Source organism: Stegodyphus dumicola, chromosome 3 (assembly GCF_044657685.1).
Source record: "Stegodyphus dumicola isolate Sdum_Otavi_A_Nest chromosome 3, ASM4465768v1".
NCBI classification, from domain to species: Eukaryota; Metazoa; Arthropoda; class Arachnida; order Araneae; family Eresidae; genus Stegodyphus; species Stegodyphus dumicola.
The window spans coordinates 41,647,229-41,674,094 of NC_140770.1; the positions used below are offsets into that span (position 1 = coordinate 41,647,229).

A 26,866-nucleotide genomic window follows, 5' to 3' on the forward strand; every position below is an offset into this window, starting at 1 on the left:
AAGAAAAAACGCGACGCTGGATGCATTGTTAAAATAGATTTCCTTTTCCTTCAATAGCTATATATTGCTCGACGCGAATTCATCGGAAATGGTCGAACGTATCTGCTTCTTAGCCGCCTTAACACAGATAACGTGAGCCCGGGAAACTCCTTAGGGGATATATCGATATATACGCTTTTTCGATGATGGGTAAGTGAAATACCGAGTGCCAAGACACGAGGCCTTACCTTTCTAGAAAGGAATGCCGCTTTGCGAATTTCGAAGATAAATGAATGCTTAATTCTGTGAGTCGCTGAATGCCCAGTGTAACTTAGAAAACTGTCTAGTACAATAAATAGTCATGTATGTCCATGAGAAAAAGTTCAGATGAGTCAAAAGTGAAGAGAATAAATTCTAAGATGTCGAATGCGTAAAAATGTGAGTTGGTATTTTCACAGAGAGCACATATAAATTATTGGATCAGAATACTATGAATCATTTACATAAGAGCTGCATAAAGTATTAACATTATTATTATAAATGCCAGGGCATTCACCAGCAGGTCATCAGACGATAAGCTCTCCAATACGTTTTAGTAATGCAATCAAAGCATTTATTGAAGAACACTAGAAGTGTGGACGGGGCTATAAAGCAGCAGGTCGCCTAATGGTGGACCATAGTTTACGCTAAATCTGCTTCTTGATTTTATTTAAAAAAGAGTTGCAATTAGTATTGTCGATGAGAGTTTAAAATTAAGTGAGTTATTAAGATCATAATCCCAAGAACAGATACAATCGCTATCTAATTGCAGATTTTTGGCTTGAAATTTATTGGACAAGCCACTATACACAGCTCTCAGCGGAGCAATTTTCAGTTACTCTCGAATACGGTTGTTTCTTATGTACTAAGGAGAATGATCAATTTGTTGTGGTACAGTTTTGTGCTGTTTGGAGTTATTAACTCTGGCTCAGGCAGGTCCAGCATAAAATGCAACATGAGTCGCAAAATAGAATTTATGAATGTATTATTAATGGATAAAACGTGCTTTCGAGATATTAAGATGTATAATCGTGCGTTACATACTCGAAACTTCTAAGTGATAGATATATTATCTAGGGACAACATGGGAGTATTAACGAGGATCTCCGCAAGAAAAATTACTTATTTAGCTCAGGATAAAATGTTTCTAAGGAATTTTTTTTTAAATTTTAATTAAATATTTTGGGGGAGGGAAAGAAGTACTGCAACAGTATTGTCGATGTTGGTTTTGGCGAGACTTTTGTTATACTCCAGTTTAAAATAGCACTGCGGGTGGAACATACATCAGATAGGTGAACAACAAAGACTTGTTACTTGTTAAACAGGATTCAATTATATTTATCATATAACCTGGGAATCCTAGGATGTCGATTTTGTAGATGAGTACAGGAGCGATCAAACGTTTTGGCTTTTTTTAATAATTTCACTAGATAATTTTCTATTCTACTTTCCGCCTGACCACTCTATACATTTGATGTTTAGTTCAGAGCTGACGTCTAAACTCAAACTGATGGATATTCTGGGAAATATCGGAAATCCACGAATCTATATAAAATGGAGAGGCAGCCAAACAAACAATTAAACCCTATGCGGGAGTCGAGCCCATATACTCTGTCTTGCAATCCGCCTTAGCTAAACAATCTAACGTTTAGGGTGACAATCTGTAAACTAAAAATGCAAGAGAGAGCTTTAATAGAGATTAATAAAATATAAAAGAGTTTAATATTTTCAAACCACCTAGCAGCGTTTTCACTGTTTTTTCAAAAGTCAAAAAAATATGTTCAACTGAAAGAACTGTTTATTAGTTTAAGCAAATGGGAAATAAAATTTTTAATTAAAAATATTTCATATGATTGATAACAGTTTGTGAAACGCTTTACATAAATGATAGTTAGTTTTAAATTACAGATTATTAATGTGCAATTTAAACCTCAGATGACTGTGGTTCTTGTTTGCTCCTTACTCGCCCTTGTTTGTCTAAACCAGTGATTCTCAAATTCATGATGTGCAGCAGCACTCCAGTTTGCTGCAAAAATTCTGGAATGTGTCGGGAAAAAATGTATAAGAAAACTGCAAATACACACTCACAAAATAAATAAATAAATAAATAAATAAAATAAAAAGGGACTTGTGTATTAAAAATTTTGGAACTATTATTTATTATTCTTAGAGAACTGAAAATACTTGCAACAAAATTTTAAAAAAAATGCATTCTGGTACTGGATGCATTTTGATTTTTTAAAAAATTACGTAAACTATTGATTGAAATTTTTATATTTATGCAACTTACTATTCATTAAATTTTATTAAATTATAAAAATAATATTTTGTTGAGAATAAAATCATTATACAAAGCTGCGTGCGATATGAGGTGCGGACATTGGTTTATATATATGTTATGCTAGAGCTTGGAGTGATCGACCTTCCAGTAGTTAGTGCATCATTAGCTAGGAGGCTAGGAATATGCCACTATATGCCGCACAGGCGAAGTAGTGAGCCGCAAGATAAAAATGTTTGAGAAACCCTAGACTCACGAATACATTACGAAAACATTAAGTGCCAGTAGCAGTGAATAAAAATGCATAGTAAATATCTTCTCAAAGTTCTCCTGAGAGTGACGCAATAAATGAATTAAAGAATGCCTCAAGAAGTATAAAGTCTTAAATGCGCTTGAGAACTTTCGAAAAATGAATTGAAAATAAAATGTTTTTAACATTTCAGCAACTTCGAGGATTGTCTTCATTTCGTAGATTGTAGATAACTCATTTCGTGTCTCTCGCCTTTAGTTTCCTCATTACATCAACTAAAGTTTCTCACATTTAATCCAATTTCATCTGTTATTATTTTTTCAAGTAGCTCTGTGTAGATCAACAGGACTTTCTTACTTTAACTGCCCTTTCTAAACTTATTTTACTTTATACTGCTTTTTTTGTTTTTTTTAACTCTTCAACTACTCCTTCCAATGTTCAATAATTAGTTGGACGTACTTCTGTCCTAGAAAAAATTCAAGTGTATTTTTTTTCTTATCTTGCATTTCAAACGTTCGAGCTTCCTTAACTTTATGTTTATTTTCTTTGTTTGGAAAGAGTAAAATTTCAATTATTGTGAGCTTCCCATTTTGGCGATATATCGATCTTTATTGGCTTAATTTGTTTATTGACCTTCTTTAATTTATGTTTCATATTTTTTTCAACCCTTGTCATATTTATCGCTTTTAAACCTTACTGTATACGCACAATATAGCCCTTCGAATTTTCAGTAGAAATCGTTTAGCGGGGCAACACTTTTATATCAAACATGATGTGAACATAAAAACTCTCAAAAATATAAATGACTTATTACACGCTACAGGGGTTCTACATCTTATAGCTCTGGGAAAAAAATATAAAATAGGCCTATCATAAAACATTTGAATAATAAATGCAAAATAAATTGTTTCTTGCTCAAATACATGAAAATAACAATTTCATTATTGAATATGCCCTGCTCTGGACTTGTCATCTCTACTTCCTACATCGATTAAAATACCAAATACTTCAATAAGAAGAAAAGACCACAAGCGTCGTATTCTCTTTGTAGCTCGTATTAGAATGCTTCAGAGAGAAACACATTATCTCCATTCAAATGTGATTTCACACGTGAGCATTCGATGTAAGAAATAATGGTGACAGAGCTGGTTAAACGATTGCTGAAAAGGTACTGATTACCAATGCATGTCTTGGAAGAGAGAACGTTATCTACCATTAAAAAAATCGCGGATTGCGAGAGCATATGTTCTTACATACGGATGAGAATGCTATCCCCATACGTGTGAGGTGCTACCGATATGTAGGATGTACCTCGGTAAACATTCCTTTCAACAATGTTCGTCTGGCTGTAAGGTGTTCTTTGCTCTTTCCAAATGATTAGATTAATAGGAGAAGCATAGTGACCGCTAGTGTCTTTCTGCGTCCATATGACGAGCTCCCCAGTTCACCTTAGTATTTATGCTGTGTGTTAAAGTGGCTACAATATGAGTAAGCGGTTCTAGGAAACATGTTTATTCTTCTTTGACCAACAGAAGCTAATTCTTCCTGTGGATACAAGAGGATTTATAATAAGCTTAGGTATATTGTGCTTCGCCATCTTTCAACTGAAGAATTTCGAAACGATCCTCAGAAAGAGTTTTCAAAGAATGACCTGGGACATTTCATCTTGGTATTGTACATGCTTTTAGAATCTGATTTCATAGACTGAGGTCGACACTTTGCTTATATAAATGAGTTACATTTAAAATTTCTGGTAACATTATTTGAATGAACGCAAAGAAGAACCAATGACATGTTTCAGTCGCATTATATTACTTCGACTAAAAAAAATTCAATGTCAGAATATTACTGCAGCTGAACTTAAAATGCTACTATTCCTCGTTTGCAAAATTTTGTCTGTTACATGAGGATTATTATAAGTAAGATATATGAGTTAGGGACCTTTTTTCTTAGATACAAAGCCCTTGGCAAAATATTCTACTTGAAATTATCGTTGGAGAATGGATTTATAAACTTTCAAAATTCTGAATAGGCGTTAAAATAGATATCCGATTTCACATGAGAATTTTTCTTCATTTTTCATACATAATTTTGAAAAACTGCATTTTCCATCGTGACCATAAAAAAAAAAAAAATGACAAATTGTCTACAGCTTTCTAGTCATCTGCATTTAAATATCGTATCAGTTCGTCTCATAATTATACGATAGTTAAATGCAAATGCTTTCATTACAGTTTCATTACTTGTCCGTGAGAGACAAGTAGTGAAGCTGTAATGGAAGTCACGAACCCTTATTTTTCAATAATTTGTAACTGGTGTCTTACTCTAGCTTTTAAATTCAAAATATTAGGGAATTAATACCAAAATTCCGTCGATTCACGTATTTTTGTTTATTGCATTACATATTTTGATGATAAAAGTGTTTGATATATAATCATGACTTTTATAATTCTACTTTTACAGACGGAGGGAACATAAAACCACAGGGAGTTTTTTTATTTATTCAACTGAATGCGGTAAAGCCCACAAGGACTTTAGCTCAGAAAAAGTGATGTCATCTTTGAAGTGTTTCTAATGGGAACTCTGTTTACGTGATTCACGGGAAAAGTCACAAGAAACCCATGCAGTTTGCTGAGAAGATGCAAATGTGTTGAGGAACTAAAGTACAAAAAATAATTACAAGGTTATTTCCATTGTAAGTACCGCTAAGAACTTGCTGTTGTTCCTCTAGAAAGATATGCTAAGATAAATATACGTTTTTTAAAAAACCTTCTTCTGAGCCAAATTTCATCCTATATGGTTTTAACAATAATGTATGCTATTAGCACGAACCGAGTTAGAAATCTAAGAAAAGTTTCAGCAAGTAAGCTAGGAAAAAGTGGATTCATAATATGAAAATGTCTAGTTACAGGAATACATGTGTTATTTCTTAATCTATCAATATAGAACATCATAACTATATTACTAGTCTATATGTCTGAATATTTAAATTACATTTTGAGTTCAAGCTTAAATGTTTCAATTTTTCAACAAGATATACAACTTATGCAACAGATAATGGTTTGGAAGCGAAGCAGTTGATGTTATGTGCCGTCCATCAAGAATAAAAAACCGATTAAAATGGATTATAAAGTACTTTCTTAGAAATAATAAACATTCTTCTGTAAAAGGATTGCAAAAGATTTCTTGGAATTAAAAGGATTTCTTGGGATAAAATAATTATGTGCAAAAGTATGCCTAATAGAGTTTATTTACTTATAAAATCAAACTGCAGTACAGTTAATAATCACATTTAAATAGAGGATAGTATAGGAATTTAAAATATGTATAATTTCTTCAAAGCGAAGTGCGCTGAAATTGTACATAATTTTACGGAATAAATCTGACAGCTTGCATTGATTAAAGCAAGCATAAAGCTTTTAATTAATTTAAAGTCTTTATTAAAAGTCTTTACTCCTGACAGAACGTAATTTTTTCTAATTCTCTTTTGATTTCTTTTGTATGAATTTCATCGTCTACTTGTAAATGGCAATCTAATGTCTTGATTCTCTATTGATCTGACTTATTGATACCTTGATAAGGATGTTAAAAAATTATACTGCAAAAACTATCTTGTTTGAAATGTGCACTGCGAAAAAAAAGAGACAATTATATATCTCCCGTTCTACTGGGCCGATTGACAAAATTCAAATTGCGTTTTTTATGTCTTGAAAGCGTGAGGACACGTATTAGATTTGTATATAGCATCAGTCTAACATAGCTATTTTGACACAAAATGGGACTTTTTCTGAAATGACATGCCAACCTTTTTCCATCTATCGATTCTACGACTCAAAATACGCAAAACTACCAAGTTTTGTAAAAATCCCACGAGTAGTTTTTAAAAAATTAGCTCTCAAAATTTTAGCTCCTCAATGTTAAATGAATTTGATATATATTTATTAATATCTCTTTTTTTATTAAAATTACTTGATTCCCTCTTCCACAGTTTGAAATTTAGGTTCATTCCAAATAAAATTCACCCATTTTTTATAGTTTATTTTAAAAATTTGTATTTAAAAATAATTTTTAAAAATTTTTCGAAAAATGTTTTGAATTATAACCTATAATTTGCCGTCATCTTAAAGTAGATGTATTTCTAAGCATACGTGCAAAAATGTTTTGAATTATAACCTATAATTTGCCGTCATCTTAAAATAGATGTATTTCTAAGCATACGTGCAAAAAATTAGAGCTTTTTATTCGAAATTTCCGAGGATATACGTGAATTTATATATTTGAAATTTGGCATATTTGTTGAAAGTGATAATAACACCTATTGTGGCTTACTCATTTTGTTAAAATTAATTTGAAAGTAGGAACGAAGTGACTTTTTTCCTCTCACACAACAATGTAAAAAGAGAAAGGAAAATAGGTTACCATAAATTAAGAAGTTCGCCAAGTGAATTATTCTTGGCGCAAATTGAAAAAAAAAAAAAAAAAAATACGCCACGATAAATGTTTGAATTTCTCCGTAAATTTCGCGCCATATTTTACATAATGTAATATTTCGGCATAATTTGAGTCTTAGAATCGAAATATGAAAAATAATTGGCATGATATTTCGGAAAAAGTTCGATTTCGTGTCAAAATACCTATTTTTAAACAAAGCTATGTATAAATCTGATGTATGTCCTAAATCGCGCTTTCCAGGCATGAAAAAAGCAATTTGAATTTCGTCAATCGATCCAGTAGAACGGAAGATATAGAACTGTCCCATTTTTAAAATTTATTTATGTTTTTTTTTTTATTATTCATTTATTTATTTTTTTTACTTCGCAGCGTACCTTATTTTAAACAAAATCGACAAATTACTTTCTCAACTAGTATAGCGTCTGTGCGGTATGAAGTATGCGGCACTTGAAGTGTGCGGCGAAACGAAAGTCCCCTCGTGTGGTTTGGTGGAAAGGGATGGGGGTGGGCTACTCGGCTACTATTTCAGTATAGAAGCACTTTTAATCTAAACTGATTAAAAATTCCAATGCACCTAAATAATTTGCAGAATACTTCATTTTTATTTATTCATAAAGCATATTTGAAAGCCATGTGGTTTATTTCATATATATATGGACCGGAACTTATACAATGGATTTTACTTAGATTCTGAAATTTATTTAACATGAAGAGAAAGTAATTTGTCGATTTTAAGAATATTTGATCCATGAATATAAATGATAAAAAAGTCAACACCTTATTTAAATTAGATAAATTTAATTAGTGTATAAATGATTTTAGAAGAACGCTGCATGAATTCTCAAAAAGTTGGAGACATAAATTTTTTCTAATGTAGGAAAAATTTCTGCGTTCGTCTGTCAGATTTCTTCGCTTTAGTTATTGAATTAAAGTGGAGAGGGAAAAAACAAATACAGTGCCAAAATTATGGCGCCATTTTCTGAACAAAACTATAGAAAAATAAGAATAAAACTTATAAAATATAATTTTTTGACTAACAGGATTGAAGTCAAATTACAAAAAATGTATTTTTAAATATTTTTATTTGTAAGCTAATACCTTTTTATGAGCAAAGACACCTTTAATAAAATTTCATCTAAGTAAAAAGGAAGAAGAACTTTATCTAATTTAACTGAAGTATTCAAAATATGCTTTAGGTGACGAAACGTGAGTAGTGAAGGATGACGTATACTTCACCGTCTTCATTAATATTATTCATCTGCCTTAATACAAAAACTTAAATTTAATTTCACTGAGGTATGATCGGTCACACCGACAAGAAGTGTTATAAAACTTTTAAGGCTTCAAATCTGAAGAAGGTTTTTAACAATGGATTTTATTAATAAGAGGAAGAATGATTTGGAAATTGAATTGAAAGAGATCCTGGGCAATTTTTCTAAGTGATAAACAAACACTGAATTTTTGACAAACTTATTATAGAATGTTTTGACGAAAGATTATTGTTTTTAATGGCCAAACATTTTTTTCTACTAAAAGTAAAGAGATTTCTGTCAATAACACCAGCTCTCAAATAATTGAATTCCTGAGAAAGAAATAGATTTCTAAAAACAAACTTTAAGATACTCGAAAAATGTGTGAAAACGAAGAAGCTACTTTTTTTTTTATTTAATGGAATGATAAGATATCTCAGGGGATAGGAGAAAAGAAATATACATTTAATGAACTGAACTGCTGAAATGAAGCTTTATTGTGTATTATTAGAATTAAAGGAAAACAAAGAAACCCCGGTACTCAGTTTTATAGCGAAACGAATAACTACGATGAATGAAGTGTAGGCTATGTGTAATCTTCTTTACCATCTTAGTGAAATTATCACATAATATACCTTTGTTAATCAATTATGTAAATTTAAAATTCTATTAAGTTCCATAAAAATGCATTAATTTTGTTCTCATTTTCAATTTTTTAATGCTTAAGTTTTATTTTTTCAGCAAAAATTTATAAAATTTACAACATAATTCAATTCAACAGCAATATCACAAAATATTTAAAAGAGCATATCTTTAGAATTTGAGATACACAGTCTCACATGCTGGAGATAAAAATGTTCCCCCCCGTGCAGTGTTGCCATTGCTCGTTTTGAAATCGTTGGGGAACGGGTTTAAGGGTCTCCGTGCCCCATCCCCTTCCACCAAACCACACGAGGGGACCTTCGGCTCACCGCATACTTCGAGTGCCACCATGCCGCACCGACACTGTACTTTTACAAACATGCATGCCTTCTGCGGGATTCGAACCCGAGCTCTTCGGCATAGCAGTCTGCGACGCTAACCACTATATCGGTTGGGCGGCAGTTTTATTTTTATGTTAAATTATTCTGGATTCATAAATTCCAACCCTTTCTTTGTTATCAATCGAGAAGTACTCTTAGGTAATTTAGAAATAGTTAAAGTACTTTATTAAAAGTGCAGCATAATCACTAAGTTATGAATTTTGAACTAAATAGTATATTATATTAAAAGTACCTTTAGTTTTTTTACAGTAATGCTTCAAATTTTCAAAAATATAAGCTGGATGTATTTTAAATTAGGTATTTTTTAATTATATCATTAGGTTATTAAATTTTAAAATAAAAGTTTAACTTATTGAAAAGTACATCTATTTCTTTGAAATCGTTCAGGGTTTAAGGAGTTATATTAATTTGATTATCATTATTATTATTTACGTGTTCAACACTAAGGCACCACACGAAGGGAGGGATGCCTTCGGGGAGGACTTTCTAAGGCAAATTGCTTGTATTAATACTTTACACATGAGAAAAAGTACAACAGCGTCTATGCAGCCAGTCTGTTCGTGGTATTCGAATCTCGGACCAAACTACCAATGTTCAATAACTTTACCGCTCGGACGCTGGTGGGAGCTGTTATATTAATTGAACCACAAATTAAAGGTCTTATGTCGTATGGAATGACAACATTCTGTAAAACCAGATATTTGCCAGACCAGATACAGAAAAAAATATGTTACATTCAGTGACTAAACTGTCAACTATAAGGATGGCGAACGCATAATAACGCGTGCAATCTAATGCAATATAATGGAACAATTAATTTGGAAAAATTTATTTAAAGATGTTTCTGGCGTAAAAAAGTTCTTTTTAAGCAGAAGTCTTATATAAATGTGAAACAAATAAATTTAAATAATTTCGAACTAATATGCATCATTCAGTTTGCTTGAATACTAATTACTAATAATTGATTAGGTTAATAATTTTAACTGATTTAGTATCATCATTTTCTCACCAAAGAAGAAAATTGGCCTTGTTTCGAGCATTTCACTTCTGTGATTACACACAGGAATTAGAAAAAATGTTAAAATCCCATTTAAAAATTCACAAATACTTAATTATGAGAAAAAATTAAGATGCCTTTTGATTTAAAAAAAATAGAGTGAAGAGAACCACTTCAAGAGCTCATTTGTTGTAGTACTTTAATTTTCGAATTGACATGAACATTATACACGCAGAATTGTGGCAAGCATCACGTGTCATTTATATTCATTCATATATGTGCTATATTTTGAGAATTATTTAGCAGCAGATACATAGTTTGCTATATAAATTCCTTTTTACTGCAAGCAGCAAACTTGCATGGAATATTGAAGACTGTTATTCTCCTCCATGTTTCGTATATCCCGTTACAAATCTAGTGTCAAAATATTCTGTCAACTATTTTATGCAACAAAAGCGATATATTTTAGACGGACGAGATGTTTAGAGAATGGAATCTCTTACGTCATCAGTTCTCTAGTTGAATAAAGAAGTGCTGAGCTTTTCAGTAATCCAAAATTTTTAGATTCTCCCACCAAAGCAACGAAATCCCAATTTTCCTAGCCCCATGTTTTGATGTACAAACAAAGAAGTTTAGTGCAACAGACTCATCTATCATCTATTCAATCTATTCCGTTCGTCAAATATTTCTGTACAAGAAAAGAACATTTCAGATTTTTCTTTTGGGAAGTATGCACATAGATCTCCGTACTTTGTAATAAATATCATTATTTATAATATTGTTATTTTTATATTATTATTTTTCACTGACGAGATTAACAGGCTTGGAAGTTCTTGAAATTAGTAGGTCCAGACTAACGTTGGATTCTCCTATTTAACATTGAAGTTTTCTATTTCTGATAACTAGGCATGCATAATAATCACAAGGAAACATGAGTGAAAGAAAACAAGTTCATTAGAATCTTTAACGTTAAGATTTTCTTCATTTATCGTCAAATATAGTGATGTTCAACATTTAAAATTTACAAATGTGCTTTACGTAGAATTTATGAAAATATACTCAGAAATGAAAACTTTTACTGAAAGTTTATTGCTATAACATAGAACACTTTTTCGTTGGCGATATAAATCCTAGGCTCATTGAAGCTATCTCCTTAGCTTCCTTAGTTTTTACTTTCTTGTACGAAGTAAAATATCGTGAAAAAATTCAGGCAGCATAGTTCAACGAAAATATCCACTTTGACCGTTATCGAATTCAATTTAACGATGTTTTTGCGTGACATCTGTACGTAAAGACAGAATAAAAGACTCTTTTCCTCCCAAAAAAATTATAAAACTGCTTTAAAATGAATTCTGAAGAGAATTTTTCGTGGCGTCTGTACGTACGTATCTCTCATAACTCAAAAACGAGTATTCTCAGAACCTTGAAATTTTGTATGTAGGACTGCTATAACATGTAGATTTGCACCTCGTATATTGGTTGCAATCGGCCTCAAAAGATATATAAATATATTTGTATATATATCTACTCTGTTACCCAGCTCAGTGATCTCAGTTTCTTTACTCTTATATGTTTGTAAATTGTGCAATTTTTGCCTTAAAAATGATTGAATTATGTTGTGGTTATCTTCTGGTTAAGGTTTTTATGCGTTTAGTAAATCTGCAAGCAATATTTGTATAATTATCAACAATTTAAAAGCTGTTTAAGTGTAGTTAAGCCTAATTTTTGAATAACATTGCGGACATATTTGTTTACATTTGAAACAGCAGAATAGTAGATTTGTTGCCAATCTAGAGAGACTAAACTTCGCAACAACAAAGATAACGCCTTCATTTATTATTGCGAATTAAATCATGCTTAATCCTTTCTGGACTTTTTTCGAGGACATTTTTTCGAGTGTTTAAGATTTACTTCGTAATTTTTATTATAGATATTTTGAGTTTTTATGTATTTTTGCCTTGTCGCGAAGTGGGAACTGAATTAATTGAATGAGAAATACTAAATCGTCTGTGAAAAACTGTTTCTTTGTGTTTTGTTTAATTTCTTTTATACATCGTTCTAGATTTATTATAGTATTTGAATAGAACATGTGGCAAGGATAAGATAATTCTTCAAATGATATAAAATTTGTGCATTCTGAGTTATAATATGAACGAAATATAATACTGTTAAGTGAACCTAGCGCCAGAGTGTTGCTATGGTAAACAAATATAGTGAACTTATTCTATTGTGGTCGACGAAGTAGATTTAATTCAATCCAATAAGTTTAAATGAAATGCAAGAAAATATGTGTATAATTTAATAGTCTGTACAAGGAAGTCGTGGTGTAGACATCAGATTTTTTCATCAAAGGATAAGACCAACACTGGTAATTTAATTAGGGTTAGAAACTTGGCAAACGGTTTGGCTGCATGAGCAATTTCGTGGTTGTTTCCTTGTGTAAAGCAAATTTAAGCCAGGTTTCTTAGAATGTTCTCCACGAAGGTATTCCTTATCTTAAGCAGAATTATATCCTATGCTTTAACCATAACAGATTAAACAAATTAACGAACATATTTTATTTTCTGTGCAGGTTTTGTTCTGATGATTCAAAGATGCTAATTTGAAGCACATTTTAAAAATTTTAATCAAATTAATTGAAAATTATAACTTCCTTAAACATTTGATTATGCGTAAATATAGAGAAAGCACGATATGCTATATATGAAATATTTTTTAACCCTAATTAGTTCATTTCCTATTATTGTTATGCCGTTATCTGTATTACTAAAATAGTCAGTTCTTATTGTTCCATAAACCAATTTGTTCTGCAATTTTACTATAAATAGATATCTCTATTTTAATTAAATCTTTCTTTTTTATCGTATTAGGAACAATAATCAAGAAGATAATGAGGAATGAAATTAAATGACATTAAAAATACACATCCAAATGAAGCATAATTTTAAACAACCCTCTTTGTCGCATATGTAGACGATATTGTGCTAGGAATATAAGTTTTTTTTAGACTGTAAGGTTTTTCTTTCATTTTAATGAATTAATTACTATTATCTTCATGATTCTTTATATTTAGACACATGGTTACTCTTTCCAGAAAATGCAACTTAGTAAAGAAACGGGACATTGATAGATTAAAATAGTACATTTTCATTTTCCCTAAATTTTTTTCTTATTTTTCAAGTTATTTATTTAGCTATTTATCATTTATAAAACATTGAAGCCACTATTTTGTAAATTAAGATATTTTGAAGCGATTTTTAAGTGAGCTGATCTGGCTGAGCTGGTGTATTAATAGCAGCTGATAATTTATTTAATAATTTGAATGCTAGAATTAAACGTTAATTTTTGATGGAAAATTTTAAAATAGAAAAGCTATGCTAATATATTTAAAGAAGTAATATTCGTTATTGTTAACCCAGACGTTTGCTATGCAGATGTGTCAGTTTGAAAATTACATGTTCCTTACTTTGGAACTGCGTTAGTTTGTGGAACTATTCCTTTCATTATAATAAAGATTTAATCATTATATATTATCTATATAGTACTGTGTAAATTAATTCAACAACTGTTCAATTTTAAATGCCAAGAATTTAGATAGATGTTAGAATTTTAAATTTAGGCTAAGAATTTAATGAATTACGTGACTGTTTCTAAACATGATTGAAAATTTTCAGTGAAAAAAATGATTGAAATTTTTCAGTGAAAAAATGCCTGTGAACTTCAATTAGAATGATTGGAAGCTGCATTGATCAGGGCCTTCAACGTACAGGCTTAGGTTTTCATATTTTTGCGGGAATTCACAAATGTAAGGGAAAATAGGCAGCGGAAACCCAGAAAGAATGCTTATTTTGTAGAGAAGAAAAAAATGATCAACGCCTTCGCCGGGAATCGAACCACTGACCTCTGGAGTACGCGCCCACCGTTCAGATCACTACACCACGAAGGCACGCTAAGAAGGCGGGAGAAATACCTTATAACTTAAGGTTTCGAACTGCCTTACTCAGGCCTGACATTACTTTATTAAACTGAAGAAACTGTAAGTGTATATGTTCATTTGATTTTCGTTGAAAACCACTGATTTTTATTTTCAAATGGCTAAGCACCAAATTTATGCTTTCTTCAACAACGCGAAAAATGCTTTATCTTGTATGCTTCGTATGCAAGTTCTAAACAGCTACAAAAATGGGGGAAAAAATAATTGCGTATTTATTACAGTCTAAAATGAGGCTCATGAATGTATTTGTGTGTGCATTTATAAGTATAATATTATATATATAATAATGCTGCCTAACGTTAACATTCCAAGCCTAATATATTGTTTCGAAATGCCCAGCCGCGGTAAGATAGCTTCCAAGCAAAGCGGGTTTAGGGTTGCCAGAAAATGCCAATGCAAAGCAGGTTTGTCAGATCTAGCGCGAAATCGCCAATTTGACGATAAAATTGGCTATACACTATAGACGGATGGAGAATATTCTAGAACGAATTCTTACCGGTTTGGCCCAGAATGTTCTCGAAGGCAGGCCAAAATTTATATAAGCATATGTACGCGGTGTAGCAGTGCATCGTTGAGTTTTATCTTGAGTGTATTGAGCTCCGAAAGTGATCGACCGAGTCGGAAGCTGTACTAGTGTTTGCCGTGAAGCTGTCTGCACCGTTATAGACTGAAAGCTGTGTTGCTGATTGTTTCAACCTGTTTGTCGTAGTTTTTCGACGACTGTAAATGTGTTTTTGGAACTGTCCTGAGTAATCCTGGCTAAATAAACTGTATTTTGATTCTTCATCAAGTGTTGTCATCAATCACCCCAAATCCACGAACCGTTATAACGCAACAACAGGAAACTTGATTTAATGTTCAGTTCAAATTAGTTAAATGCAAAATATATTTCTTTTTGAAACACTAATTTTACTATTTTCGCTTGGTATACAAGGTTTGAAGTTCAGTCTTAAAACGTAGTTTTAGGCTATATTATACACGAGGAAACTTTATTTGAATCTTTTTGTCTTAACATATGCTTTCATTACTTATAAAATATGAATATTTTTATGTCAAAAATATAACTAACTATATACATCCTAAAGCAGTACAATATTTTATGGAACGAAAGTAAATTAAACGATAAGTCGATCTAATTGTTCTTTGTAACTATTTTGATTGCAATAACAAAAACTGTATTTGCTGTATTATGAAATGGACACCGATTGTAAGAGCAACTATTAGTTAATAATCCGTTTGTTAAAAAGAGCTACTGTGATTATGCTTGTGTTTGTTGAGTAAGACATATTTAACTAAAAAAATAAAGAATATTCAAGTAAAAATAGTATATAACAACGAAAAAAATATATAATAGTCGGTAATTTTTGAATGTTTTTATTCAGTCAAATTATTCTCTCTGAATTCAGATAGGTTCTCTTTTTAAAGTATACCATCATGCTTTAAAACACTGGCTAACTTTCGAAATATTAGGTCCCTTCCTTTTACTTGTTTGAGTTACATGAAATTCTGAACTTATATTCAGCTGTATTAGTTTTCTCTCATTAATCTTTTAAAAGATTTCTGTGACTGCAACTATCTAAGAAAACTGAACCTTTTTCCTTTAATTCCTAGAATTACATTCAACTGACAACATCTCTTCTAAAGAGCTTAAATTTTCTCTCATAAGCTGACTCACCAACATTAAAGAAGATCCTTTTAGCAGTTTATGAGAATATCTAGATTACAGTCCTTTGTTCACAATTTTAATTTTTATGCATTCTGCTAAAAGCACAAACGTTTGTTAGTTTTCTTCCTTAAGCAATAGCTTTTTTTAGAAAAAAACAAAGACGAGTATTTTATTTCTTTCAACTTAGCATGTACCGGGTGATCAAAAAGTCAGTATAAATTTGAAAACTTAGTAAATTAAGGAATAATGTAGATAGAGAGGTAAAAATTGACACACATACTTAGAATGAAATGGGGTTTTATTAGAAAAGCAATAATTAGAAAAGCAATAATCTGATCAGAAAAGCAATAATTAGCATAACAAATTAAGACAAAGCAAAGATGATGTTCTTTACAGGAAATGCTCAATATGTTCACCGTCATTCCTCAGCAATAGCTGTAGTCGAGGAATAATGTTGTGAACAGCACTGTAAAGCATATTCGAAGTTATGGTGAGGCATTGGCGTCGGATGTTGTCTTTCAGCATCTCTATAGATGTCGGTTGATCACGACTTCAGGTAACCCAAAGCCAATAATCGCACGGACTGAGGTCTGGTGACCTGGAAGGCCAAGCATGACGAAAGTGGCGGCTGATCATCACCAAACGACGCGCGCAAGAGGTCTTTCACGCGTCTAGCAATATGGGGTGGAGCGCCATCCTGCATAAAAATCGTACGTTCCAGCATGTGTTTATCAGAAAGGCTGGGGACGATGCGATTCTGTAACATATCGGCGTACCTCTCACCCGTCACGGTAGCAGTTACAAAACCAGAATCACGCATTTCCTCGAAGAAAAAAGGCCCGATAACAGTAGATGTGGTAAATCCAACCCATACTTTTGAACTTTTTTTTTTGGTTCTAATAAAACCCCATGTCATTCTAAGTATGTGTGTCAATTTTTACCTCTCTATCTACATTATTCCGTGATGTATTAAGTTTTCAAATTTATACTGACTTTTTGATCACCCGGTAAAACAAAATTACATATGACAGCAATGACTGACTTCACTTTTAAACGAGAATTGATTTACGCAAATAACTACCATCTGTACTCCAAGAAAAATCTGTGCGCACATGCTTACCTTTCTATTCTGCATAATCTTGAACTATTTAATTCAAACAACACCGCCAATGGAAGGAACGGTTTCAAACCACAAACTACTTTTAGTTAGAATGGTCTAAAGAAAAATAAAATATGTACGCCCTTATTTACCTTACATGTTGGGAAATGTGATACTTTTCGTCCGTTTTGGTATCAAAGTATAGCAACATTAACATCTTCAAAAATAAACGAACTTAGATTTACTAAAAAAGCAGATTTCTAAACTTCACCTTTTTGATGAAATCATTTTCTCGTCGGGGAGCACCTAATACAAGGATAATGATGTGGGCCACAGATGATACTGTTCCGCACAAGAGACACCATCTCAAAGACAGAGGAAGCATGGAGTAGGTGACAAATACAACGAAGATGATTCTCCAAGGACCTGCTAGTTCCAGACTCCCTTCTCTCAGCATTATCGTTCTCTTGTTGACATCAGTACCCAGGCTACCTGGAAAATATAAATTCGTGTAAGGCAAATCCATGGATATGTGAAAATGGCTTAGCAAATTAGCGTTTAAATTCCTGGAGAAAAAAAAATTATTGAAAATGTTATATAGTATGATATTTCACTAGATTTTGAAATTCAAGTGGTGAAATTCAGTAGTAAATGCTGAAGTAAATTTCAGTTCACATAAGAATGCAACAGAAAACTAAGTATGTGTAATAAATGATTTTTAAATATAAAGAATGTTGCTTGGGTTAAAAGAATAACATTTACCTGATATAAGATTAAAAGTTAAATATGGTGTATACTAACGTTCTTGAAGCTTTGACTGATCCTGTAAACCCGTTATACGGATTCTTCTCGATAGGATGGGCTAAAATATATTCCAAGACACTGGTGTAATACATTTCTCAATTTCACAGTAAAATTAGGTTTCAAATATTTATAACGTGAGCTTTGCATTTTATACGCCAAGCGCCTGTAAGGTTACCCTTGCTCTTTATGTGGATGACTTACTAATTTTTGGAATAAATATTTATGAACATAAAATCCTATGTGTGCAGATTTCGTAAAGTAATCCACTTATAACGGACGTGATCGAGAACTTGTTGGTTCTTCACTATACTTAGCTTGTATGACTCGACCATACAAGCTGAATATGATAACTAAATTAAAGGAAGTAAATTAGGTTTAGTTGCGAGGAAACACTAGTTAATACATATGATATTTTAAACGGATATGAATGCTTACAAGCTTTATTCATAATAGTCATTATTATTTTCTTTAGTAACTGAGAATTATTTTTTTCCTATTGAATGACTGAGAATCAGAACCGCTGATTTCTAATATTATGTGGCAGGCAGTTTAAGTAGAAGACATACAAAGTTTACGGAATTAGAAGTTGCATCTAAATATAATTTGAAAAATTAAAGGAATCATCCATAAAGATAGACTAATGCAGAAAGCAACTAATGTAATGGAAACATCGATTGTGCAGCGTGTGATGAATAACAGAGACAAACTACAACGCATTAACTTGAAAAGAAGCGTGTACTAGAAACATCTTTTACAACTCTTTAAACAAAATTAAACTACTATTAATAGTAAATTTTAGTTACAAGAAAGGCATTTTAATTAGGCTTTGATAAAGATTATGAGAAGTACTTAGAACCTGTGAATGAATAATTTTGGTTAGTAGAATAGTGCTTTATTGAATTACTGCTTACTGCAAAGTTCACAAAATAAACAAATTAGCGAGATAAAAAAAATGTTGAAAATTAATGTTTAACAGCAGATGTATCGAATCGTAAGTGATATAAATTATCCTTTTTTGGTAAATGATGTATATTGTCTTTTTCAGGTTACCACTTGTTAAATCCTGTCGATACTTGTTACTTGTTAAATCCGATATTATCTATAATAATTCTTTTCATTTTTTCAGTTCTTCCCACTTTCCTCAAAACAACCAATAGTAAATATTACAATATTTTTAGCAGTAAGTTCTTTAGCTTCTTATGTACAGCCTATTAGGTTTTTTTGAAGCACGGAATATTGTAAACCCACCTGTGTCCTAGTCAATATTCTAATCATAGATCTTCTAGGTTGCTAGCTGCATCTGATAGCCGCTAACTCCGACTGAAATATTATTTCACTCAGTCAAAAATATTCACTCAATGAAAATGATATTCACTAAGTCTGAAATATTATTTTAAGAATTGCACAGAACGATCTGAAAGAAATTATGCCTCTCTTTTGTAAATGCAAATTAAAATTACTTTAGAATTGGTATTAATAAATTAAAAAAAATATATTGACCATCATTTAAGTTAGAATGTATTATAACTTTTATGTGATCTAATTTCAGAGGAACTATTCAGATTAACTTTCCATGTTTACTTCTCAGATGTGGAACTAGTCACAAACGGAAATCAAAGAGCATTTACTGCTGTTACATCAATATTAAAAGTTACGTCGAAATCACATGAAGCAAATAGTCTTATTTTTTAGAGAAATATTTTCTAATAAGTGAGATGCGCCACACGATCATGTCGAGATATTGCACTAACAAGATATGGATACTCCTTAATAACATTTAAGTCTGAAAAAGGTGGCGGCCACTCTGCCTTCCATTTATTCTAATGTGGGGAGAAGTTCCTGGATATATAAATATATATTCATATATTTTCGCTATGCGATTTATCGTCATAGAAACGCATCAGTAAAATGATGTACCAACAAAGAAAAATGGAAGTAGAAGTACAACTTAAGCAAAAAGCCGTTATTTGTTAGGTCAAGGTAAGTAATTTAGAAACAATAGTCAACTGAACAAGTTGCAATTACCTATACCTTAAACATCACGTTTCTTAGTTCCGGTGTATTTCGGGGCAGTGGTGGTGCACCGTTATCCGTTTCTTTGATATGAACCACAGATATTCAGTTTATTCATATTTGGTGAATTCTAAGGCTATGACAGTAAATGAAATCCACCATAATGTTTCTTGAATTACTTCTTGGTAATAAGGCAGTGAAGCTTACATAACATGACAATGGTGACAAAAGCTATCCAAGGTACAGACACAGTTGATGTGAATGGGCGGTTTCAGTTTGCAACGATGTGCACAAATATGATAGCTTTTGTGAATTGTTCTATTACGATAAGTCTCTGGTGAAAACATCGTCTCCTCCGCTGGTTTGTAACTGTTTGACTGTGCATCATAGGCTGTGATAATATTCGTAGTATACACGTTTGACTTACACGTGATGTAAGAGTGATCTTGATTTATCAAATCAAACAATTTTTTCCTTGACTATTTATAGTCTATGATCAAAGATTTTGGGTACGCATCACGTGTTACCTTCGTCAGATTTAAATTAGTAGGCTTAAATACACCGTTTTTTATGTTTTTTTTATAAACAGAAACACTCAAAATTTCTTAAAAGCATTCACTTGAAGCACATTCCTTTTAACAGTCAATATGTTTCCACCAGTGCCTTTGGGCTATTAAATTAATTCTATTGAGTATCCTGCAATTAATTCACGTAGAACACTGGTAAATTTAAAATGGTTAAACGAGTTAGCACTCGGAAAGTTTTTTTTAATCACTTTGAAGGAACACATTTCAAGGTGCTATTGTTTTCAGGTTACGTAAAATCCCATTCGACATAAATAGATAATGACGTTGTTGCCAATCAGCAATGAGTAACACTTTTGTCGTTATAGAAGTGCGTTGCTGTATCCAGCTTTACGTCAGTCACTTAAAAAATAATTTTCCAGGGATTTTTTAGCAACATTTGCAAAACATGTCAGTCTTGTACGATGAATGTTATGAATATTTTACATCATGAGCGTCATACAATTTCTAAATTTTCTTCCGTGCATCGCTTGCACTAAATGTAAAATTTAATGGCTTTAATGTATTTTTGAATTGATATAGATTAAACTGGAAGCTTATTTATACAATTTTGAATTTAATTTTTTTCCTATTTTAATGTTTTTTATTTATCATTTAATCTTCAAAAATGAAATGTAGAAACTTAAGCAGGAGATTTTTAAAAGTGAAATTAATTTTGAATTGACTTTTAATGTTATTCAACAATATAGAATAATTTTATAAATTGCGAGAATAAACAATATATTCACGTAAGCAGAGAAGAGAAATAGTGACATGGCTTTGTTATATTTTAACATTTTAGTTGTTTTAATTTTTAAACTTTTCAATAGTGAATAGTTTCATTGAGTAGTTATATTCTACCTGGAAATTTGAAATAGTAATTTGTTTTCCATGCGAAATGAAAATGTTCCAATTCGTCAAATTTGGTTATCGAAATTCTAGATAATTAAATGATTTACTGGAACATCGTGGTAACATGACAGAAAAATTAAATGAAATAAATTAAAATAGAAATGTGAATAATTTTATTTTCATTCTTTAAAATTTCTATTATAATGAAATAAATAAGTGGTATATAAACTGATTTTTTCCCCTGATACTTGTTTTAGAGTGGAGAAAAGAATCCATGTTCTTGTTCCATAACATTATTAGTTAACGAAGTAAGCAATTTCAATTTTATTGTGAAAGTTGATTGATCGATATGCTTACGGATTTCAAACCGCATTTTTAGACGAAAATTCAATACTTTTACGCTTTAGATTTTCGGATATCCAATGTAAAAGAATTTATCTGGTATCTGCGGAGCTCTAACAAAATTCAATGGAATCTTTTCTTAACGATTGAAGAATTGTTTTCTCACTAGCTATGTCAAGACACAGAAAATGGCACTTTGTAATTCCACCTTTCAATATATTCTTCTCAGAAGAGTGTCTTTTTTCTCATAAGAGTTGAAAGATTTTTGACGAGCATCATCAAACGAAACGAGAAATTTGATGTAGTACACGTCAGGAGTTTCTAGGAAGAGGTTTGCCAGAATGGAAAGAGAAGTGCGATCAATCTCTTTTAACATCAACAATAATATTCAGTTTCTAAAAGTTTTGAAAACTTTCTTAAAGTTTGAAGAAACAAGTATCCTCACAACATGTCGAATTTTTTATGATCTTAAAAGGTACCGTACCGTTAAGATTCCTGTAGCATGAATTAATTTTAGATGAGATTAAAATTTTTAAAATCTTCTTTGTGAAGAAAGATTAGTAAGATACCGATTAATAATACCATAAGGGAAACACGAGGTATTCTGTGATTGTAATATTATTAATTGTTTTCCTTAAACCTTACGAATTACAATGATCGAATAAAAGAAGTACACTGGTGTGCAAAAATTAAGGACGAAGTCGAAAAATTAGCATATCAGCTGAACGAAGAGGCAGAGCGGACAGAAAGACCAATCAGGAGATTAAGTAAGGTGATGTACGGTAGCACATGCGCAGATATGCAGGTAGACGTAATGGGGGAGTGTCTGAGTAGTATAAAGCATGTATTCGGTGTAAGATCAGTATTTCTGGCAAAGAGATTGCACGTCGTATAGCAGTTAAAATCACACCGAGTTGCTGCCTCAGCGAGAAATGGCGAATAATCAATCTGTTAGACGACATCTGGATGCTTTTACCCGAGGTCGAATCATTGGGAAGTTGGAGGAAGGCCGCAGTGTGACAAGTGTGGCTGCAGAGTTCGTAATTGCTCACAGCATCGTTTCACGACTTTGGAGACAATTTCAAACTACAGGAACAGCTATCCGGGGGTTTAGTAGTGGTCGTCCACGAGGAACCACACCCGCAGATGACCGGTATATGGCCTTACAGGCCAGGAGAAACAGGCGGCAGACAGCGGGAGAAATTGCTAGACACACGACACAGGCGACTGGACGACCGATATCGCGTTTTACCATGGCCAGAAGACTGCACGGTGGTGGTCTGTTTGCACGACGCCCTGTACGGTGTGTACCTCTAACGCCTGCCCATCGGAAAAGGCGTTCTCTGTGGTGCCGGGAACACCGGAATTGGAGAGACAATGAATGGGGACGAGTACTCTTTACAGATGAGAGCAGATTCAGTCTGAGTAGCGATTCTCATCGCATACTCATCTGGAGAGAGCGGGGAAGCCGCAATCATCCCTCGAACATCATTGAAAGGGACAGGTATTGAGGTGGCGGTGTTCTCGTTTGGGGAGACATCATGCTGGGTAGTCGTACAGACCTTCACATCTTCGACGCAGGTTCAGTCAACGGGACCCGTTATTGTAACGAGATTCTTCTTCCATATGTGCGTCTTTTTAGAGGCGCTATGGGTCCGCAGTTCCTTTTCATGGACTACAATGCACCATGTCATCGCACAGTAGCTGCCGAACATCTCTTAGAGAGTGAGGATATTGAACGTATGGATTGGCCGGCACGATCTCCGGATTTCAATCCCATCGAGCATGTATGGGATTTTCTAGGCAGACGCTTGGCAGCTCGTACCTTACCACCAGTAACGATTCCGTGCTTCGTTTGGCGCTGCAAGAGGAATGGGCAGCAATGCCTCAACAACTCATTGACACCCTCATTCTCAGCATGGGCAGACGCTGTGAAACCTGCCTAGCAGTCAGGGGAGATCATATCAACTATTAAAGACCGGATGTTTCTTGCTGGACACCCATCACAGGGATGTTTCGGCCTTCAGTCGCATTGCGCTCCATGCTACTTTTTCAATAAAGCTTCTTTTTATCCCACTGATTTCTCTTTTAGTAAGTGTTGCTTACATTACTCATGCCCTTACGTATTGGGGATCTTTATTAAATGTGTTGATTTGGAAAGCTTTTGTTATATTGAAAAAACCGTCTCGTCCTTAATTTTTGCACACCAGCGTATATACTCGTAGATTATAAATTTTACTGCAATAATACATTTTAACAATCCAAACTATAGAATAAATAATAAAAAGTCCACCCTTAGTGCTGTGATTGTCAAGAAAAATTATCCTGATTTCAATTGTCCCGATTGGTGGGAAAAATGTCTTAATTATGTAGTTTGTTTGATAATGATGCATGTTTGGCTTGAATTAATACTAATAAAATATTAACCACTGCACATGTTGGACGACTAGGTTCTTTTAGGTTTGTGTCCTAATGGGTGGGAAGACATCACACCATGGCATAGAGCATGATAAAAATCATTTTCATAATTAATATGTAATTAGTCATAAAGCATAAGCATATCTAATTCCACCCCCCAAAAAAAAAAAAAAAAAAAAACCGGCGGATGTGTTCAGGGTAAAATGAAGGAATATTTCATCTGGATGTTTATAACTAGATACGGTTGAAAGTATTCTTTGAGAAGTGACAAGCCTCGTACTATCTAAAGTGTTCTTAGTGGCATATGACAATAAAAGTGAATGCTTTTCTCTTAAGATCAATCTAATTCATTTTAATTTTGAATTCACAGTCACATAATTGGTGTAGAATTTAAAATGCGCAGAAGTTAAAATATTACTGACAACGATTCCCTCTTCATGATTTTCTATAGAATAATTTATCCTTTTTAAATATAAATTTAGATTTTCACTCATTCTGAATAATAAGTTAGGTTTATTATTGAAACTAATAGAATTTCAATAATTATCAAATAAGTGCAGCATAACATGTTGAATGTAATGATTGATACACATGCCGATAATAAATTCATCGTTAATAAGAAATATCGAACAAAATTTCGTACATTCGATGCATTAAGACTGCCTGTAGATATCCATCGACGCAAGTTCTTCATTAATCAGATGTTCTAATCAATAAATTCAAAATTCTGATGTAATATTAGTGCTCTAGCCATCTTTAGAAAGCTGTCGTTTCACAAACTTAATCAAAACACACTTTGATGTATTATTAGATTATTTCATAAAACTAATTTAATATGATTTTTCATAGTTGAAGATACTTGAGGTTGAACAAAATGCAACTAGTTTGCCTGCTTTAAGAAACAACTTAATGATTATATAAGAAGAATCTATAGTTAGCTCCGTAGCTCACCACAAATGGCACCAGAGATTTGTGCTCGCAGTTATAGTGAGATTCAGTCTTGGTAAAATAGTGTACCAACAAAAAAGTTTTTATAGCGCTTCTTTTATGATCACTTGTGTGGTGTGGTGGTGGTGGTGTATTTAATTACGGCAAAGCACACTAGGGCTATCTGCCAATATGATCACTTGTATGATCACTTGTATGAGGTAGCCTGCAGTTACAGCATGGATAGAAAAGTATAAGAACAAGTTAATGAAAAATTTGATTTTAAAGCTGGAAAACTGGCCACAGATTCCTTGAACGCATTTCAGTATTATGCATGGAATATAGACAATGTTTGAGACACACAGAGTTTTCAAAGGCTTTCTTTTTCTTTGATGTCCTTACACGAGCATTACCCCCGAAAATGTGGAAAGAATTCGGGAAATTGTGAGTGCAAACGGCTTGAGTACGTAGCGTGTTGTTGACAAGATTTTCCACCGACTGCTGATGCTTGAGTAGAAAGACCTTAATTTAGCTGAGTGCCAAGATCTCCGTCAGCATACGGCAAATAATTTATCCTCCATCCAAGATCGTTATTGGTGACTAGTCTTGAGCTCTTGCTTACAACTTCGAGGTAATCGTCGCAACAGAAGAGCTTTACGGCTGAGGAAGGCTAGATAACAGACGGGGGACAACAAAATTCACACTCCTTTTGTTTCTTGAAATCTGCTGTCTTCAACGTGGTTTCGTTCCATGAAGCTAGACCATCACAACGTCTTGTTGAGAAGTTCTGTCGTGCTTGAAGAAGAACATACAGCAAAAGCTACGGGATTTGGTGAGCGATGAATCGGATTTTCAACGGTGACAATGTACAGAGTGACCGAGAGATTATCGTTCTTGAGTTTCGCGCTAACCGCAGCTGATCCAGCATGAATCACAAAAAGGAAAGGATTAATTAACGCAAATGAATTCGAGGCCTCATTACGGTGCAGGTAGGAAATCTATTAAAACCTGTGAATTTCTCCCTAAGATGATTATTTCAAAGAAGATGATCTTCAAACTCAGCCAAGTAATGCACATTTTTTATCAATAGAGCTGGTCTGGAACAATTTTGATGCCAATGATAAAAGTAAGATTATCTTATGTTTGTGGTTCAAAGTAAAAAGTTCTTCATAAAACCAAATTTGAAAAAAAAATTAAGCTTAGGTGTTTGAGAAATTTTACAGAATTTGCACCCACCTTAAAAATATATTCTCCTTGCATAAAATGAACTTTTGAAGATGATTTGAAAATCGAATGTCATGATTATCACATATTTATGAGGACTTTCGCAACTCCGTACGGCAAAAAGTGTAGGAGATATTTGATTTCAAATATTCAGGTCATATTCAGTCTGCATTGATTGGTCTATTTGTAAATAAATAAGAATAAATCTTGCTTAATTCTCCCTAAAAAATGCTATATAATGATATTGTGATTTACCACTGTCTTAATTTACAATTTTATTACATTTAGTATACCCAAAGAATTTTTACACAAATAATTTATGAGTTCTCAAAGTCTAAAAATGCGTTATTAATATTCTCATAATGTTTTATTTCTTTAGAATCATAATAAATGTAAAAAAACTAATTAAACTATTCGAATTTTCCCATTTTTAATTAATGAAAGTACTATTACAAGTTGGCTACGTCCCATACGAAAACCTGCCAGTGTTTTTTTGGGATCCGAATTTTATAAGATTCTGTCAATAAAAATCACCATTTTGAATATATATATATGCAATTAACAGTATTTTTTTACATTCATCTGTATAGAATACTCATCATGCAATCTCATAACATCAGAAACATTTTTCTAAACGACATTTTAATTTCTCTCTTCAATTTGTTCACGACCCCTA

At 32.6% G+C, this 26,866-nt stretch overlaps 1 protein-coding gene and 1 long non-coding RNA gene across 2 annotated transcripts in view; one reads left to right on the forward strand and one right to left on the reverse strand.

Moving 5' to 3' along the window:
* LOC118184219 (adenylate cyclase type 8-like) overlaps positions 1-26,866 on the reverse strand; it is a 411,974-nt gene that overhangs the window by 212,780 nt on the left and 172,328 nt on the right. The window contains exon 5 of the mRNA XM_085812799.1: positions 17,319-17,539. Coding sequence (XP_085668925.1) covers positions 17,319-17,539 — 221 coding nt within the window. The remainder of the gene's footprint in view (positions 1-17,318; positions 17,540-26,866) is intronic.
* LOC146997971 (uncharacterized) overlaps positions 1-26,866 on the forward strand; it is a 123,549-nt gene that overhangs the window by 1,375 nt on the left and 95,308 nt on the right. Inside the window, exon 2 of the long non-coding RNA XR_015040178.1 lies at positions 5,010-5,241. This is a non-coding gene — a long non-coding RNA (uncharacterized LOC146997971). The remainder of the gene's footprint in view (positions 1-5,009; positions 5,242-26,866) is intronic.